This window comes from Neoarius graeffei, chromosome 8 (assembly GCF_027579695.1).
Source record: "Neoarius graeffei isolate fNeoGra1 chromosome 8, fNeoGra1.pri, whole genome shotgun sequence".
Taxonomy (NCBI): domain Eukaryota; kingdom Metazoa; phylum Chordata; class Actinopteri; order Siluriformes; family Ariidae; genus Neoarius; species Neoarius graeffei.
The window spans coordinates 71,547,015-71,567,849 of record NC_083576.1 but is presented as its reverse complement, the minus strand read 5'-3'; the positions used below and the strand labels follow the sequence as shown (position 1 = coordinate 71,567,849).

The 20,835-nt window shown below is 42.6% G+C and overlaps 1 protein-coding gene across 1 annotated transcript in view; it reads left to right on the top strand.

Annotated features, from left to right (window-relative positions):
* The window catches only part of magi2b (membrane associated guanylate kinase, WW and PDZ domain containing 2b), a 485,372-nt gene that overhangs the window by 360,815 nt on the left and 103,722 nt on the right, over positions 1 to 20,835 (top strand). The window contains exon 11 of the mRNA XM_060928197.1: positions 5,460 to 5,625. Coding sequence (XP_060784180.1) covers positions 5,460 to 5,625 — 166 coding nt within the window. The remainder of the gene's footprint in view (positions 1 to 5,459; positions 5,626 to 20,835) is intronic.

Below are 20,835 nucleotides of genomic sequence, written 5' to 3'. Positions count from 1 at the left end.
TAAGTATTCTCTCAAATTTATATACTAGAAAACAACGAAATACATCTTGGTAATTGTAAATATAATACTTTATACGCTAAACCGCACAAGAGTCGCCATTTTTAAAAGACCGTGACGTCAGCGCTACCCACTGCACTAGCGGAACTCTCCGAAATAGAGGAGATAAGCGTGTAATCATGGCGTCGGGCGCATCAGGTGAAAGCGACAGCTCTGTCGAATCATACGAAGAGATCCCACAAGACACACTGCAAGCAGGCTGTGGCTTAGAAGGGTTCCAGTTTGAACCTAGGAGAGGTACTATGTAGTGGAAGTTCATTATGTATAACTATTAAAGCTATTTTAAGTTCGTTTCTTAAGACAAGGATTTTTTAAGATGTTACCTTGTTGACAGTTTCGGCGAGAATCTTCCGCCTTCTTCAAAACAGTCACCAGACGTCGAGTGGTGACGTGCCTTATCAGCTGATGTTACGCTACGGAGGCGTGAACGTCCCGCCCAATTTGACAGGTAGTTCACGCCTCCTGCTGTCAAGTCGCTCCCCCAGGACACATCTGGTGACTGTTTTGAAGAAGGCGGAAGATTCTCGCCGAAACTGTCAACAAGGTAACATCTTAAAAAATCCTTGTCTTAAGAAACGAACTTAAAATAGCTAGGAGAGGTACTCTCGACTCCGGTGATGAAATAAGAGAAGAAAGCTCGGATGACGGCGAGGATGAGACTGATGCTGACCATGGGCGTGGCGAGCGTGGGGCAGAGCGTCTGCGTGCAGGTGACACGGCGTGGTGCTCGTGCGGAAAATGTAACGTGGAGTTGCTCACGAGTCCAGCAGAATTTATTTGCTGCAATGAGATAGGCGCCACCCGTGGACTTGCGAAATCGTCGCAAGAGGCAGAAACGGGTATTTCACACGTGCTATTCCCAACCTCAATGAGCCAACACAACTGGGCACATACATACGTCATGAGTGTTACGCAGAGAAAATGAACGTGCATTCTGATTGGATAAAATTAATATCATGGCGGGCTGTTCAAACTGCGGAAATAGTTTGCTCGAGCTACTTTCAAAACACTATAACTTTCCAACCTTAGAACAAAAAACTTTTGTAAGTCTTGAATAAGGTTCGTTAATGTGTGTTTTATTGTTATATTTACTCTATATATTGCCCTCTGTTCCCCTTTAAAGGTAAACTGACTTTCAGATTTTTCAGGCTTGGGTCATAAAAAGAATTTTCCCGACACCCAGTTATTTTTGTTTAGTGGACCGAAAGCTACTGAATTTGAATCACAGACTTCCAATTTTATTAGTTTTTTTTAATAGAACAATTAATGAATTTAGCGCCAAGTGGCCTTAAATTCTCCGCTATTTTTTCCTGCTTCACCGTGACCCAATTCAAGATACTACGTCATGCATCACGTGGTGGGTTTTCCCCGTTCACACCAGGCATTGTGGGATACAAATTTGAAACAGGAGAGAAAAATGGAGGACGCGTGTGTGCGAATGAAACATGAAAGGCCGACTACAGTAACGGAAAGTGAGAAGAAAAGATGTTACATTATATACAAAGGAAAGGAAACGCAGGACCAAACTAATAAATATCGGCGCTCAGCGAGCACCTCGGTGTGATCAGCTGTTCGTTTAGCGACAGAATGATGGAACTGTCAGTGCACGGTCAAAGGTAAACCTGTAGATGACAGTAATGCAACACTGTGGATGCCAGCTGCCGTAAAACCCAAAAGAAGAAGAAAGTAAACCTGCGCATGCACACACGGACTTCCTCTGTCTGCTTGACTGCGTGAAGCGAGCGATTTCATGCACATTATTTGCTCAGGAATCACCTCAAATTAAATAACTTCCCAGCCACATTATGGCCTTTTGGTTTTTTTGTTTGTTTTAGATATTACAGAAATAAACGTATATCGCAATGACCAAATTTCAGAGGGAACTAAATTTCACCGGTTTTATGAAATCGAAAGGCCGTCTACTTTTAAAATTTTATGTTCTCTTGTGCTAAAATGGCATCAATTATTCTTGTATCTGTTTGTGAAATAACAAAGTAAAATAGCAGTAGGTAAATATAATACAAACCCAATCTAAACGGTTACTCCTTCTTGTTTTTATGTTTAGGATGCAGTATCCAGGGAAGAGTATTGATTTCAAAGCGTGATTAAACTTTTGACTCAATCTAATAGAGCAATCCCGAAAAAAAAAAAGGAATTAAAGCACAGCCACACAAAACCATTTTTCATGACCGTGGTCTAATATGGCGTAGCACATGTTCCTGTGCTACTAAAACACTGTAATTGGACAAATGAGATGAAACAGGTGCTTTTACATCCACTTTACTAAAACATATTACATCCTTGAATCCCAGAGCTGCTTGACTGTGTTTCTCTGTGTACCTGGACAGCACTATGAGGAAGCCAGTGGCAAACCTTTTAAACTGGAGGTGGTTTGTGTTTAATTTGCTTTGATTGCATCACTCTAATGAGCTATAAAATTATATAGATGCTTTATTTAATTAATAACGCAGCTCACAGTGAAGCCAAATTTGACAGGCACCTCACTCTAAGCCTCACCCTTGGAAAGAGCACGGTCTCGGGTCGGTAGGGCCGTGCCTCGGCCCGGGATTCTCAAATGAAGCCCCCACGAGAGCGCTGCTCGGTGCCTAAAATCTTAACATGAGCCATACTATGGCACTCATTTGCTTGACAAAAATGCTTTTTGCTTTAGTCGAATTCCATTGAGCATTCCTCCTTTTTTTTCGAACAAACAAATACCTGAAATGTAAAATAACTGATAGTGCGTATGAAAAAGGCTTTGGACAAAATGGTCATGGGATTAAATGACCTGTATTCGTACGGTACTCGATGGTCGGTAGATGCATCTTATCCTCAGAAAAGCCGGACTTTTTTAAATAATATGGGTCAAAACCACACATATCGATCTTCTCTTTGTATCGAATCTTCACTCAACCGTTCAAATCGTGGTAATACTGAGAAGATTCAGCATTGTTTACAGACTCGCTTTCACCGGCTGCCATCCTAGTTGCTTTGTATTTCCACCATCATGGCGGACGCTTATGACGTAGCATATTTTGATCAATCATTTGGTTGCAAGTCATCTATAGGAGGAGGGGAGGCGTTCTAGTAGAGGAGTAGAAGTTGTAGTAGGAGGAGTTGTAGTAGGAGTTCTAGGAGTAGGAGGAGTTGTAGGAGTAGTAGCAGGAGGAGGAGTTCTAGTAGTATGAGGAGGAGGGGGAGTTGTAGGAGTAATAGCAGTAGTAGGAGGAGTTGTAGTAGTAGAAGGAGGAGGGGAAGGAGTTCTACTAGTAGGTGTAGGAGGAGTTCTAGTAGAGGAGTAGAAGTTGTAGTAGGAGGAGTTGTAGTAGGAGTTCTAGGAGTAGGAGGAGTTGTAGGAGTAGTAGCAGGAGGAGGAGTTCTAGTAGTATGAGGAGGAGGGGGAGTTGTAGGAGTAATAGCAGTAGTAGGAGGAGTTGTAGTAGTAGAAGGAGGAGGGGAAGGAGTTCTAGTAGTAGGTGTAGGAGGAGTTCTAGTAGAGGAGTAGAAGTTGTAGTAGGAGGAGTTGTAGTAGGAGTTCTAGGAGTAGGAGGAGTTGTAGGAGTAGTAGCAGGAGGAGGAGTTCTAGTAGTATGAGGAGGAGGGGGAGTTGTAGGAGTAATAGCAGTAGTAGGAGGAGTTGTAGTAGTAGAAGGAGGAGGGGAAGGAGTTCTAGTAGTAGGTGTAGGAGGAGTTCTAGTATGTAGTAGGAGAAGGGGGAGTTGTAATAGAAGGAGGAGTTGTTGTTGTTGTAGTAGCAGTAGGAGGAGGGGAGAAGGAGTTCTAGTAGTAGCAGTAGGAGGAGATCTAGTAGTAGTAGGAGGAGTTGTTGCAGCAGGAGGAGGAGTTATTGTAGGAGGAGGAGAAGTTGTAGTAGTAGGAGGGAGAGGAGGAAGAGCAGTTGTAGCAGAAGCAGTAGGAGAGGAAGGAGTTTTAGTAGAAGGAGGAAGGGGAAGTGTAGGAGGAGGAGAAGTTGAAGTAGTAGTAGTAGCATTAGGAGGAGGATGAGTTGTACATGGATGAGGAGGAGAAGTTCTAGTAGTAGTAGAAGGAGGAGGAGATGGAGGAGGAGTTATAGTAATAGGAGGAGGAGTAATTTTAGTAGTAGCAAGAGAAAGAGGAGGAGTTTTAGTAGGAGTAATATTAGTAGTTGTATTTGTAATAGTTCTAGTTTGTGGCCACATCTGTTGTCAGTCACTCATTTACTTATATATATATATATATATATATATATATATATATATATATATATATATATAATGTGATTACAACTTAGCAAGAAGGTCCTGGGTTCGAGCCCCAGGGCCAGCGAGGGCCTTTCTGTGCGGAGTTTGCATGTTCTCCCCGTGTCCGCGTGGGTTTCCTCCGGGTGCTCCGGTTTCCCCCACAGTCCAAAGACATGCAGGTTAGGTTAACTGGTGACTCTAAATTGAGCGTAGGTGTGAATGTGAGTGTGAATGGTTGTCTGTGTCTATGTGTCAGCCCTGTGATGACCTGGCGACTTGTCCAGGGTGTACCCCGCCTTTCGCCCATAGTCAGCTGGGATAGGCTCCAGCTTGCCTGCGACCCTGTAGAACAGGATAAAGCGGCTAGAGATAATGAGATGAGATGAGACTTTGGTGGTGAGAGTAAATTGGAGTTTGGTTAGAAGTTGGGAACACTGGTTGTGTTTAGCACGGACTTTGAACGTAAATGTAAAGCCAGAAGCCATTTGGTTTAAATGTATGTAAATTAAACCAGCAGTATTCTAGCTATATTCTAGACTCCCGTTAGATGTTTATTTCAAAGCTTGGCATCTTCTCATTCTTACATTGTTGTTGTACTCTTTTTATTTTTCATTTTTAAATTGTCTCTTGCTTTTATGTTACATCGCGTTACTTTTGACAGCAAAGAAAAAACTCCGTTTTCGTCATCATTTTCTGTCTTCAGTGTTTTGGGTTTAAAGGCAAGTGCTTGTGTTTACCGTCAGTGGTCTCGATGTTATTGGAAAACCCTGTCTCAGATGCTTAAACTCAAGAAAAGTCAAACAACCACAGAGGTGTGAACTACACATCGGTGATTTGCATTATCGTAATGAGGAGCTCAGAAAATCAACTCAAGCAGCTGCATCACCCGTCTGTGAATCCACATCACTTTGCCTGTGTAAATATTGACATGAACCGATGCCAGTTAAAAACACCTGCGCAACTGTCAGTCATTCCAGATTTATACACCGATTAGCTCGTGTTCTGTTTTTATTTATCCAGCCGTTTATTCATCTGATATGCATTTATTAATTCCATCCAGTACTGATGTTGAAGCCCATACTAATACTCTGCACATCACTAACTGTATTATTATCAGTGTAGCTTTATTACACGGTGTAGCAGTTGAGAACATTATTATGTGTTGCATGGCTTGTTCAGGTGCTGGAGCCACAGGGGTGTCCGGGCCTGTGTGAAGGGGATCTGATAGTGGAGATTAACCAGCAGGGGCTGCAGGGCCTCAATCACTCACAGGTGGTGCAGATCCTCAAGGACTGTGCCGTGGGGACCGACGCCACCCTCGTCATCCAGAGAGGAGGAGGAGCAGGTACGAGGATGTCTGTCTTTCTTATTTTCACAATTTAAACGAGTTATTAAATTCCTTCCTGATGATGGCCGAGGGGAATAGTGCAGGTTTAGTAACATGAGCTGGGGATAGATGATGAAAAGCTGAGTTGGTGGGGAATGAAGAGACTTTGGAACTGGGCTACACTTACAGCATGCATTTACCATATGCACAGGAGATGCTTTGGAAGGACAACCAATGCAGCAGTCCCTCTCCTAGGGAAAGAACTAGACGGCACCAAAGGAAAGAGCATAAGATACGCTTCTACACCCTACACTGGATTCACTCTCGTACCTAACTGCCAAAAACCACTAGCTTCTACTGTACATTAATCCTTTAAACATACAAGAGGTGGTATCCGTCCACTTCCATAGTGTGTCTAGACAGAGAAATTCCTACATGAGGATTATGTATGTGCACGCACCTGCTCACCTGTTCGTCCTCCCGAGGGTTGCAGCACGGGATGCAATATCAATGTGTAGCAATGGGACAGACAATACAACACTAACAGAGCAAACATGAGGGGCTGCGCAACTACAACCCCAATTCCCAAAAAGTTGGGACGCTGTGTAAAACATAAATAAAAACACAATTTGAAGATTTGCAAATCATGGAAACCCTGTATTTCATTGAAAATAGTACAAAGACAACATATCAAATGTTGAAACTCATCTCATCTCATTATCTCTAGCCGCTTTACCCTGTTCTACAGGGTCGCGGGCAAGCTGGAGCCTATCCCAGCTGACTACGGGCGAAAGGCGGGGTACACCCTGGACAAGTCGCCAGGTCATCACAGGGCTGACACATAGACACAGACAACCATTCACACTCACATTCACACCTACGCTCAATTTAGAGTCACCAGTTAACCTAACCTGCATGTCTTTGGACTGTGGGGGAAACCGGAGCACCCGGAGGAAACCCACGCGGACACGGGGAGAACATGCAAACTCCACACAGAAAGGCCCTCGCCGGCTATGGGGCTCGAACCCAGACCTTCTTGCTGTGAGGCAACAGCACTAACCACTACACCACCGTGCCGCCCCAATGTTGAAACTGAGAAATTTTATTGTTTTTTGAAAAATATATGCTCATTTTGAATTTGATGTCATCAACACATTTCAAAAAAGTTGGGACGGGGCAGCAAAAGACTGAAAAAGTTGTGCAATGCTAAAAAAAAAAAAAAAAACTAATTAGGTTAATTGCCAACAGGTCAGTAACATGATTGGGTATAAAACGAGCATCCCAGAGAGGCGGAGTCTCTCAGAAGTAAAGATGGGGAGGGGTTCATGGGGAGGGGTTCACCGCTCTGTGAAAGACTGCGTGGGCAAACAGTGCAACAATTTAAGAATAACGTTCCTCAATGTAAAACTGCAAAGAATTTGGGGATCACAGCATCTATGGTACATAATACCATTAAAATATTCAGAGAATCTGGAGAAATCTCTGTATGCAAGAGACGAGGCTGAAAACTGACATCGGATGCCTGTGATCTTCAGGCGACACTGCATTAAAAGCAGACACGTGTCTTTAGTGGAAATCACTGTATGGGCTCAGGAACACTTCAGAAAACCATCGTCTGTGAAAACAGTTCATTACTGCATCCACAAATGCAAGTTAAAAGCAGATATAAACAATATCCAGAAACACCGCCAGCTTCTCTGGGTCTGAGCTCTTTTACAATGGACTGAGGTGAAGTGGAAAACTGTCCCAAGGTCTGACGAATCAAAAGCAGAAATTATTTTTAGAAATCATGGACACCACGTCCTCCAGGCTAAAGAGGAGAGGGACCATCCGGTTTGTTATCAGTGTGCAATTCAAAAGCCAGCATCTGTGATGGTATTAGTGCACATGACATGGGTAGCTTGCACATCTGGGAAGGCCTCATTAATGCTGAATGATATAAACACATTTCAGAGCAATATGCTGCCATCCAGACAAAACCATTTTCAGGGAAGGCCTTCCTTCTTTCAGCAAGACGATACCAAACCACTTTCGGCACAAATTAAAACTGGCTCTGTAGTAAAAGAGTCCAGGTGCTAAACTGGCCTGCCTGCAGTCCAGACCTGTCTCCCATTGAAAACATTTGGTGCATTATGAAGCACAAAATACAACAAAGGAGACCCAGACTGTTGAGCAACTGAAATTGTAGATCAGGCAAGAATGGGACAACATTTCTCTTTTGAAACTACAGCAATCGATCTCCTCAGTTCCCAAACATTTACAGAGTGTTGTTAAAAGTAGCGGTGACGCAACACAGAGGTAAACATGCCCCTGTCCCAACTTTTTTGAAACGTGTTGCGGACATCAAATTCAAAATGAGCACATATTTTTCAAAAAACAATAACATTTCACAGTTTCAATGTTTGATATGTTGTCTTTGTACTATTTTCAATGAAATACAGAGTTTCCAGGATTTGCAAATTATCGCATTCTGTTTTTATTTATAGTTTACTAAGTGTCCAACTTTTTTTGGAATTGGGGTTGTATTTCATATGCCATGGTTTCACTCGTTAACAGAATTAACAGACAATTGTTCCATCAACCAAATGAGGCCATCTACCACCACCACCTACAGAATCTAGAAAGAGCTAGCCATCTGTCAATCCTTCCCATGTCCAGGTTGGATGAAGTTTCCCATATTGTCCACTTGGATTGGTACAGCCCCTGCACCATGGGCACTGGTGTCCACCTCCAACTTAAAAGGTTTCAAAAAGTATGAGAGCTTTACAAAGCAAAGTCTTGATACTATCAAACGCATGCTGACAACACTGGGTCCTCAGAAATGACACGGAAGGATTAAGTAGGGATGTAAGGACCAAAAAATTACCAAAGAATTGTCGCAGCTCCTGCCTGGTGGAAGAAATTTGGATGTTCTTAATGGCCAGGGCTTTTTCTTCCTGCCCATGCCTTATTTGTTTACCAAGATAGGTTATTGTAGCTTTAGCAAATTCATATTTTGCTAGGTTTATGGTCAAAGAAGCTTTTTTTTTTTTCAATCTCTCAAAGACCGTGTGCAAGGACAGTGCACCAGGACACTGGGGTATACACTAAACAGATATACGGCGCAACAAGGGCATGTATACTACATTATTCTATCCACATTCACTGGATATGAGCAATCGCATGCTCTGATTGGCTACTCTACTACTAGACTATCAGCTCATATACCGTGAGTAGAGAAAAACAAAATGGCGGAGCGTGTTGCTGAACCAACCAAGGACGAAATAAAAACTTGACTCGAAAACAAAACCCCCAAAAAATACAAAAAAAAAACCCAACAAAATATGGAATGAAAGTATTTGATGGTAAGAACATATCTTTTTTTTTTCTCAAGAATTATTATTATACCGGTTTGTTTACATTCTAAGCGGAAATGATTTTGTCGGATGTTTTGTATAAAGTTTTTATTTATCGAATTTGCAAAAAATAAAAATATAAATGCTCTGTTTCTCAAAACCCAGTGAATGTGGATAGAATAAAACAGTTATTCCGCTCAGTCTCGTTGTACGGTACATGGCTTATATCCAACTCGGTGCTACGTGCCTCATCAGCTATCAGCTCATGTACGACTCGATTTCGTGGAATAACTGTTAAATAAATAAGCATCTTGTATTTTACAAACATTAACACATTGGACTGCAAATTTCCTGCAAAGAAAAATATGATATTAAAGTTTATTGATATTGGTCTGTGATGCACAAAGGAGTTCTGCATTTTTATTACTATTATTTTTGCTGCATGATTTGCTAAATTGGTGCAATTTCTTTCGAGTGCAATACTTATAACATCCTGTCTTCTTTATTCATGACTTTAATGCTTTTTTTTCTTGTTTGTGTTTTTGAGTGTTGTGCTAAACAGCTTCGTGTCCAGCCTGAGGAATGTAATGTAGGGTTCAGTTAAGATCTGTGTAAACACGCTGTGACATCTGATGTCCTTTTGATGTGAAAATATTGCCTGAGGAGAGAGCATTCAACTCAGATCACACCACTTGTGTACATGCACTGACCAGACTGTGGCGTGTGTGTGTATGAGAGAGAGAGAGAGAGAGAGAGAGAGAGAGAGATTGTGGATGTCAATGGGTGTATAGAAGCTTGAGTTAAAATACCATGGCATCATTTCAGACTCATTTGGCTGGCTTCATCCTAAGCCCGTGGGACCACAGAACATCCTGGTAAACACGAGTGATGATGTTTAATGCTCATTCTAAGACACGCCATCATAATTGGTTAATATCAGTCTCTGATCACACACTGCTCACTATCAGAGGTGTCAAGTAACGAAGTACAAATACTTCGTTACTTTACTTAAGTAGAAATTTTGGTACTTTCTACTTTACTGGAGTAATAATTTTTCAACCTACTTTTTATCTCTACTCGTTACATTTTCAAGCATTTACTTTTACTTCATTACGTTTATAATAGTCTCGTTACTTGCATTTCATTGCGACAATCTTTATATTACTTATATTACTTTGTCCACCTAATAAACTGCCACTCAGGGCCAGTGTTGCCAGATTGGGCGGTTTCCCGCCCAGTTGTGGGGTTTAAAGTGCATTTTGGCGGGTTTTGAACATGGAAAACGTCAGCAGTATCTGGCAACACTGCTCAGGGCGCTCCAAGCACACAGCAATCAGAGCTCTGACTTCGACACCGTTAGTAAATTGCGGGCTCTCGTTCGTTTGTCAGGAGTGGAATCCCCCCCCCACGAACCATATGCGGCATTCTCTTTTCTGAGTCAGGTTAAGTTTACAAACGCAGTTATGGTATCTTGGTGGGTGTTAGTGAGTAAAGTGACAGGTCTTAGCTTAGTAAACGTTATATTAGCTTGTAGTGTGTCGGCATTCCAGCGGCCGCCCTTTCTCTCTTCGCCTGTGTTCAGCCTCGCATTGCTGGAACACAAACATTCTGTTGACTTCTCTCGGTGAGCCAGTAACTAGTAGGGATGAGAAAGTGTTTTTCTTGCATTTTAACTGGAACCTGCTGCCTCTACTGCACGTCCCATATGAAAAAGAAAAAAACTGCAATTTTACAGTAGTGTTAGTGTAGTATTCATTCATTCATTCATTCATAGCATTCAAATACTGTATTATTACTGCCGTTTAGACAGTCAGTACGTTTACATGCACATCCAAATCGAGCTACTGTCAGTAATCGAGCAAAGGGTCCCAGCAGGGGTGCCAGAGAAATCCAATCCTACATGCAACTGTGAAATCGAGCTATTGTGTGAGGTGCATTGTGCACCCGAGCCACAGGTGGCGCTACATGCCCCATCATGTTGGTACACTTCCGGTTGTCGTCATGAAGAAGAGCTATAGTGTTGCCAGATACTGCTGACGTTTTCCAGCCCAAAACATGTTCAAATCCGCCAAAATGCACTTAAAATCTGGCAACACTGGCAGTTCCGTGTTCAAGCTGTTAGGCTTGCTCTAACAGACTGTATGGCTACAAACTGTCCTGCGCAGACCACTGTTTTGTAAGACAACTTATTTTGCACAATTGTATATTTTTCTAAAGTCCGTTTTTTGCTTACAAAAAAATTTTTTTTTTTGCTTACAATTTAACTTGTGTCTTAATAAACACACAAAGTTCAATTGTTTTGTTTTTATTGACATTCTTCAGATGTTGGACATACACACACATATATACACACACAAATACAATGACTTGTTTATGTACACAATTCACAGCTATGCAACAGCTGTACAGATGTATTTGGTGATACAGTAAGTGAGCTAAATTTTAACAGTGCAAACAATGCCACAAAAAGAAAAGATTCATGCCGTTGTCATGCCGACCGAGGCTGTTGTGTTTCCCGCTTGTGGTCTCGTCACTCGTCACTTCCGGAAGGGGCAGTAAGTAGCTCGACTACTAGCTCGATAGGGTATACATGCACTAAGTAGCTCGGCAGAAATCGCATAATCTAGGTCGTGTAGCTCGATTCCGAGAAATCAAGTTCGGTTCAATTTCAGCCGAATTAAGGTGTATACATGGCATTTTGAACTTCGATTTCAGTCGAGCAACGGCAGAAATTCGATTCTCTCTATGTGCATGTAAACGCACTGAGTGAATGCAATGCAACTTTGGACACAAAATGATTGCCAGCATACTGTAAAAATATTGCGTTATACAATATTTTGGACATTACAATGGTTTTTTTTTTAATATATACATTTTCAATAAAAATGTATTGATAACTTATTTCTGAGGTATGAAGTTTTACACCATTACAACACTTACAGACAACAAGTCATTATTACTTGTGCTCCATGAAACACATTTGAATGGGTCAGGAGGAGAATGGACTGTATGTGGACTTCTAGGCTGCGCCTTTGTCCTTAATAGCATTTTTTCCTCTTTCATTACTTTTACTTTTGTACTTTAAAGTAGTTTAGAAATCAGTATACGTTTTACTTTTACTTGAGTAAAAAGCTTCAGTTGATACTCTTACTTCATGAAAAGTATTTCTAAACCATAGTATCTATACTTCTACTTGAGTAATAAATGGTAATACTTTTGACACCTCTGCTCACTATTATTGATAATCCTGCATGTATTTACATGACATGACAGGCATTTAGCAGTCGCCCAGAGCAGCCAGGGGAGCAGGTGCCTTGCTCAAGGGTACTTCAGCCATTCCTGCTGGTCCAGGGAATCGAACCAGCAACCTTTTGGGCCCAAAGCTTTTTCTCTAAGGATTAGGCCATGGCTTCTCTGTTTATGATGTTCTTGAAGTGACCTCTGTCTTCTTAGCACGTCTTGTGATTTTGCTTTGAGGTTTTTATTACATTATGGGTTTAATTGAATTCTTTGCAACCTCAAGCAGTGCAGCCAGGCGGCCCATTCTCACCTGGGTGATTCATATCTGACCTTTTGCTTGAACTCAGAACAAGCAATCATCCCAGAGAAGATCAAAACCTAAACAAGCAGATCAGCGCCTGATTTTTATTTTTATTTTTTTCATTCCCACCTTGAATCACGCCGATCTACCAGTACGACCACTACAGCAAATGATCACACGCTTCACTCATTTCATCCTGCTGTCAGAATGAAGCTGGATTAATTCCAGATGCTAAAGTCCTGTCTGTATTCCCGGGGAAGGGGAGGGATGTTTCACGCCTCTTCTCATCCTCTGTCTATAAGACTGTGGCCCTGAAAGACCTCTCTAGTACAAACACACCGTGAGCTTTCAAATAAGCAAGCGAGAGACAATCTGAGTGAATCCCGGCTTACTGAGCGCAAGACTTTTCAATTCCAGCGCCGGCACGCTGCCAAGGTCCCAGCCAGAGTCAGCCATGTTCACAGCTCTCTTCTCTCAGTGCTGTGATTAGCGTACAGCTCTCACACTGAGCCACAAACCACAAACCGGCAGCACTCTGCGCCAGTTAGAATGAAGATGTTTAATCGACAGGCGGGATAGTTACAGAATAAGCCAGTCCAGGGCTGGTACCAGGGCCGGAGTGGGCCCTGTTTTCAGTCCGGGAGTTTAATTCACATTCAGGCCACTTTGAAATGGAGGAGGAATTTGAGTACATTAAAAAAGATAAAACAAATAACTGTTCTTTCACAATGCTTTTTATTTGGTTTAAATTCAGGTAAACTTCACTTCACTTCACTTTAACAATACAGTATAGGTTATAATTCAAATTAACATAAAACGAAAGATAAAAATTAAGAATAAAAGTTGTTTGTACAGTTATTTAACCAATCAAACTGCTGGTGTTCTACTGTAGCTTCACTACACATATTTAGGATGTTAGAACATCAAAAGCCTCTTCAGCAAAGCACTTCTCTCTGCAAGTTTGTTGATGACAATGTCATTATCAATGGACATGTCCCAAAGTTCCTTAGTGAAAATATTTGAAAACACATCCAAAGGACATGCATCTTCAGAAATCGGCATCTTCGGCCCGGGTGTGGGAATGAACTTTTACGTCGGGGGCGAAATCCAGCTGACTGCCACTCCAAATAGCAAAGCAGCGAGTATGGCTGATTGTTTCGCGTTATTTAAGACGAATTACACAACACATTTTTAGTCACATAGTCTTAAAATAACGAAAGCACCCATCTCGCGTGCATTTGAACCAGGGCTTTGAACCAGAATTTTTTTCCTATTGGTTCGTTCCGAACAGAAACGGAATTTTAACGTTTCCGGTTTTGGGTTCCACCATTAAATAGACGTTCCCGAACCGGTTAGAACAAAAAAATTTCGTTCCCGGAGCGGTTAATTACGTTCCCTGTCAGCTGTTTAACAAATGGCTATAAAATTATGTCTCTGTCTCATCCAGCTTAAGCCAAATGTAGGCTAATTCTATTACAACCTTCATTAAATAAGACAAGAAATAATTCAAAACAATTATTATTTCAAATGTTGGCGATTTGGATTCTCAGTATGTCTTCCCATCTACACAAACAGAAAAAGTGCCAAAAATGAAAGATAATTTGTTTAGTGTGTTACCAAAGGCTAGTCAGGCCCTATAGAGGGCTACCGCATGACGTCACCGCGCCACGAGATTTTGTTAGGTGCCATATTGGAAGACCAAGTACACATCTATGCAAGTACATACATACATAAAACAAACTACACCTGAAATGTAGCCAGGGCCGGTTCTGCCCTAATCTGGACCCGGGTGCAACATCGTGCAACATCGCGCACCCCCCCCCCCCCCCCAAAAAGTGTCTAAATCAGGACAACCATCACATAACTATAAACATTTTATATCAACTATTTTAACTAAATGGGCTATAATAAATAAGCCTGCAGGCAGCCACGGCGGGCTGCCTCAGAAAAGTAACCATTCAATGACAACTGAAAGCCTGCAGCCACGGCGGGCTGCCTTAAAAAGTAACCATTTGTCCTACCTTAAAACTCGTTTTGCATTTTCTGCCTCCTTTTTTGTATTTTCGACCCTCCGTTTATTTTCTTTCCTTTTCTGAAAACCCGATTTGTGTCCAGACATTTTGTTCTGCTACCAACGAACTAACTCGTCAGGTCTCGTCTCTCGAGCCCGCGATGATTCCCGTGGGAAGGGCAACAACTGATACATTTTTACAAACAGCCAATAAACAGCCAATAGGGAGGTTGCATCGTTCAGGCTCTCCTTTGCTCAGAGACACTCAGTAATGCACTTACTCACTTTATCACGTGGAGACATGATAGTAGTCCACCCTCCCGCTCTCTCCATTCAGTCAGCGAACGTCACACAGGAAGTGAACCCCAGCGGGTCATTGAAACTTGCGTAGGAGAAGAATGACTTTTATTTGTAGGCTACGTAAACTTTGAGGAATGAAATAAAAACCGGTATTAACCGGTTACCATTATTTTTAATAAGCGTTTCTGTTCCGGAACATAAAAAATAATAAAGTTTCTGGTTTCGTTTCTGTTCCATGTGAAATAGAAAAAGTTCCCAGTTTTCGTTCCTTGAACCGGTTCAAAGCCCTGATTTGAACCAATGCTTGTGCATTACATGCCGCATACACCTCGAAAATAATGGCAAATCAACAATGCTGGGTACTCAGCAACCGGCAGATAAAGCGTGAGGGCGCATTAGGCAACTCAAAAATGGTTAAATGAAATGTAGGCTAAAGCAAGTGTTCGATTCTGCTTAGAATATTGGCATACGCATACACCTCTTCTAAGTTATATATTTAACAACAATTATTTAACATCAAATATGACTTCTAGGCCTATGTGTTCATAACCACAATGTGCGCACGCCTGTGGAAATGCACGGTGTGACAGCAAGATGAAATAGGCTGGATGAGGAAATAACGCACAACAGCACATTTGGGACCTGTTCATCTAAAATTGTTAATAACTGGGATGTAAAGCAATGTCCGGTTCTTCTTAGAATTAAGACCTACACCACATCTATACCGTGTAAATTGCGAGATTTCACATGACATCAAATCAAATCAAGTTTATTTGTACAGTGCTTTTAACAATAAACATTGTCGCAAAGCAGCTTTACAGAATTTGAGCGACTTAAAACATGAGCTAATTTTATCCCTAATCTATCCCCAATGAGCAAGCCTGTGGCGACGGTGGCAAGGAAAAACTCCCTCAGACGACATGAGGAAGAAACCTCGAGAGGAACCAGACTCAAAAGGGAACCCATCCTCATTTGGGCAACAACAGACAGCCTGACTATAATATTAACAGTTTTAACAGGTATAACCCTCAACTGTCCTCATGGGGGGGGGGAACACGTTGTTAGGCATGCCCTAAAAATGACAAGTATTAAATCTGTGTGGTAGGCTCGCAGAGACGAGAGTCTTTACATCAGGCATAACACACAATGGCATGTTAATATGGTAAAAAATATCATGACCTGCTCTGGCTGGATGCTTGATTGGGTGATGGGAGCACACTCCTCAGCAATGATGAGATGCAGATGGGACCCTTAGGGCTGGCCAAGACAATTCAGTTACATTTCACCGGGTCTGGGACATGCGACAGAAAGTCTGACAGCCGATTCCCTGCAGGCTACGATAGCCAGTCGAGGTCTCCACCGTCTCCACCAAAAGATTTCCTGTTGACTCCATGTAACTCAGAGGGACAGATTTGGGGTGGGGGGGAGGGAAAGAAAACACAGGTTGTTAGGTATGCCCAATGTCACCTGAATAAGTAGGAGCAGTATACATATTGCACCGAGTACAAGCAGGGACTCCGGCAACTAACTATGACAGCATAACTAAAAGGAGAGAGCCAGAAGGTAACACAGGCATGAGGGAGCCTCAAAAAGCTCAAAAACATCAAAAAGCTGAATTGACATCGCAAACTATCGACACATTATAGGCCTAGCATAGACTGATAAAATCGACAAACAGGGTTATCATACTCCATATCTTTCGTAACCTACCAGCTGGTCTTGAGAACATATCTGTCAATTTGGCACATTTTGCTGCCACCTCCTTCCTTTTTTTAAGCTTCGCCCTTTCGGTTCCACCTGGCCTCTTTCTGCCCTCCATCACTGACGCGCGCTGTTTCGCGCCAATGTTGTTTAAGTTCCCCGCAATACAGAGGAGGAGTCTTGGACCAAACCAACTGCAATAGAGGGGAGGGGAGAATTTCCTTATTTGGTAGCGCCTATTTAATCTGCTGCGATGCTGTCGGCGTCTGGGCTGCCATGTGAAAATGCAGAGTGCAGTTGAATTGATGATTAATGCAAAAATAAGATCAGTGACCAAAATTAGTGAAAATTATTTTCCCCATGCTCCAAGCAGGCCACCATTGATGGTTTGGGCCGGGGATGGTCCCGGCTAAATATAGGGCCACCCCGGCATTGGCTGGTACATCACATAAGGTTCATCTGCTTCGTCTGAAATTAAATAAACATTGTCACCGAAAACAACATGGCGATCTTCAAGGATCGAAAGACTCCACATCAAAACTATACCTTTTTTCTCTCAGTTTGGTCATCTGCCAGTTTCTACCCACTAGCTTTCTCTCACCTATGACCTCTCAGCTAACAATGAGAAGGGTGAGGGCTAACACATGCTTCCTCAGAAACATGTGAAGCTTCTTTTCAAACCGAGCAGCTCAACACACTGGGAAGAAAGTGCTAACTGAGTGCGAGAATGCGATTCTCTAGTCTCGCTCTGATTGACATGGGAGAGAGTAACACCAGCCCTCCTACCCAGAGAGCACAGCCAATTGCTCTCTCTTGGACTCCTGGTCACAGATGGCTGTCGCATCGTCAGGACTTGAAATTGCGATCTCTGAAAGATAGGGCAATTGCTTTTCTGTCGCACTGCATCTGAGCCCCACATGATATCTTTATATCGTTTAATCTATTTAAATTTATTAAAGATAGTTTTATTTCCACACACCGGCCACTTTATTAGGTACACCCACACATCTACTGTTTGATGCAGTTCTCTAATCAGCCGATCCCTTGACAGCAGCACGATGCATAAAAATCATGCAGATCCAGATCAAGAGCTTCAGTTAATTAATGTTCACTTAATTCAAACATCAGAATGGGAAAAATTGTGACTTCAAAGTGTGACTTTCACTGTGGCATGGGTGTTGGTTTGAGCCAGATGGACTGATTTGAGTATTTCGGAAGCTGCTGATCTCCTGGGGTTTTCACACACAACAGTCTCTGGAGTTTACACAGAATGGTGTGAAAAACAAAAAAACATCAAGTGAGCGACAGTTCTGCGGGTGGAAACAAACATCTTGTTGATAAGAGAGGGTCAGAGGAAATCGGCCAGATTGGGTCGAGCTGCCAGGAAGGATATAGAAAGAAAAAGAAAGCACAACTTTATTCATGCCCTGTGATGACCTGGCGACTTGTCCAGGGTGTACCCCGCCTTTCGCCCGTAGTCAGCTGGGATAGGCTCCAGCTTGCCTGCGACCCTGTAGAAGGATAAAGCGGCTAGAGATAATGAGACGGGATGAGAACTTTATTCATCACACACTTGTGAAATTTCCTCTCTGCATTTAACCCATCTGAAGCAGTGAATACACACAGGCATACCCAGAGCAGTGGGCAGCCATGCTAACAGCGCCCGGGGAGCAGTTGGGAGTTAGGTGCCTCGCTCAAGGGCACCTCAGCCCAAGGCCGTCCCATATTAACCTAACCACATGTCTTTGGAGTGTGGGGGAAATCGGAGCACCCGGAGGAAACCCACGGAGACACGGGGAGAACATGCAAACTCCACACAGAAAGGCCCTCAACGGCCGCTGGATTCGAACCCAGAACCTTCTTGCTGTGAGGCGACCGTGCTAACCAATAGTAACTCATAGCAACTCTTTACAAACGTGGTGAGCAGAAAAGCATATATAGATATATAGATAAAGATTATATACATCATACATTTTTATATTTAATATTAAATTGTTTAATTTAGCCAACTTACATGACAGTCTCAGAAAATGAAGCATCAAGCAAAATAAATAAAGAAAAAGGCACAAACATCTACACTTTCAACTTCATCAGGAAATCCAGATTTTATCAGTATGCAAATTAACGCCCCCAACTATACATACCACACCCCCACCTGTCACATTTTCAACACCATCTCAGATTTTCCAATGATTCTTCCAGCTCTCTTTCTTCAAAGAATGAGACGGAAGTGGTCCATTCCTCACTGCATCCCGATATTAACATCATTTCTGGTGATTTGATCCCAAGTGGACCGCCCTAAGTACAGGTTTGAATAGTGTCAAATGTGGCCTGGAGATGTATTGTAATTCATTCACAACCACAAACCCATGGTCTCCCATGCCCTCATGGTCTAAATACTTGATAAAAATCTCTCTATCGTGCTGCTATATGCAAGAAAATGTGATGAAGTGCAATCTAGGGTGCTCCTGTGTGTGAGAAATCTTGATGAAGTGCCCTCAAGGGTGCTCCTACATGGAAGAACCTGTGATGAAGTGCCCTCTAGGGTGCTTCTATATGTGAGAAAATGTGATTAAGTGCCCACTAGGGTGCTCCTGTGTGCAAGAAAATGTGATGAAGTGCCCTCTAGGGTGCTCCTACGTGGAAGAAAATGTGATGAAGTGCCCTCTAGGATGCTCCTACGTGGAAGAAAATGTGATTAAGTGCCCACTAGGGTGCTCCTACATGTGAGAAAACATGACAACTTGCCCAATTAGGTCCTCCTATGTGTGAGAAACCATGATGAAATGCCCTATAGACTCCACTGTATGCTATAAAGTAAGATGAAATGCCATCTATGTGATCTAGCACCCTGTATGGTTTTACTAGTACATGTAAGGACACATGATGAAGTGCTGTCTTGATGTTGCTGTCCATTTTATTTATTTTGTTTGGTCCACCTCTGCTTCATATGCTATATGTAAAATGTATAATGTAGTGGCATTCTAGGGTCGGCAAAGTGTAGTATATACTGAATTTATGTAGGTCTAAGCAGGAAGAAGCAGAATTAATGAGCGAAAAGTACATTTGTGGCTTTCAAAATTCAGTTAAGTGGAAAAGTAAATGTTTAGTATCCACATTAAATACACCTAAAGGAGTAAATCCAGCACGTCTGTTCCGACACCGTGAGACACGAAAATGCCAGGGCTTCTCCGTCTCAGCTGTCCACTTGTGCTCAGATCACCTGAGACAGATGTTCATACCGGGTCTGAACAGAACCTTTGATCATTTTGCTTTTGCCCGCCTCTGTGTTGTTCTTTCCCGCTCTCGTGCCTACCTCTGTGCACTCTCTGTGTTTGCAGTAGCGCCTTTGTCAGAGCTATTCACAGCACTGTTATGATAGGGCAGGTTGATACGTCTTTTCCCCCGACTCCGTAGCCAACGTGCAGTATCGCTTCAGCCGTGGCATTTTAGCTACTCTCAAACCCGCAGCGTTTCAGTACCTTGGACAACTCCCTTTTCTTCACTCCTCCAGTCTCTGATCTCATCTGAGCCACTCATCATGCCGAGCCTCATGGGAATCACAGACGTCCTCCACATACTCGATGATTCACTGAGCGCCAGTCTGCAGCTTCCACACTTCACACCGGAAAGAAAAGAAGCACGGAATACTTACTGACAATGTTATGAATGAAATCCAGGATCCGGCGTTTTATTTTAATCACACTTACCATCAGCGCTTTCTTTTCAAGGAATAGGTCGGGTTTACAATACTTTACAGTCATAAAATAATAAATTAGCAATTATATTACAGGCATTTCACAGACACTCTTATCCAGAGTGACGTGCAACATACCCAGAGCAACCTGGGGAGCATTTGGGGGTTAAGTGTCTTCCTCAAGGGCATGTCAGCCATTCCTGCTGGTCCAGGGACTCGAACCAGCAACCTTTTGTTCCCAAAGCTGCTTCTCTAATTATTAGGCCATGGCATCCCCAGTACTCTGGGACAACTTCAAATACAGTTCTTGTTTCAAAATCAGTGATGATTTTTAAAATATCAAAGTCCTTCCCATGCCACAAGGCATATCGGGCGGCGCCAATCTCCGTTTCAGTACCTTTAAGAGTTTGACTCCGTACTCACATCTGTATTGCGGCGTGCTTCATCAGATGGCAGTAGGTACCATTTTTCATGATGGTCTTTGGTTTGACCCGACTGCAAGTAGAGCTCACGAGCTCCCAGTCGAAAGGCAAACACACAAACCACGAGGCCAACTCACGGTATTTTTAAAATATCTTCTTCTTCTTTCAGCTGCTCCCATTAGGAGTCGCCACAGCGGATCTGTTCCACATATTTGATTTGG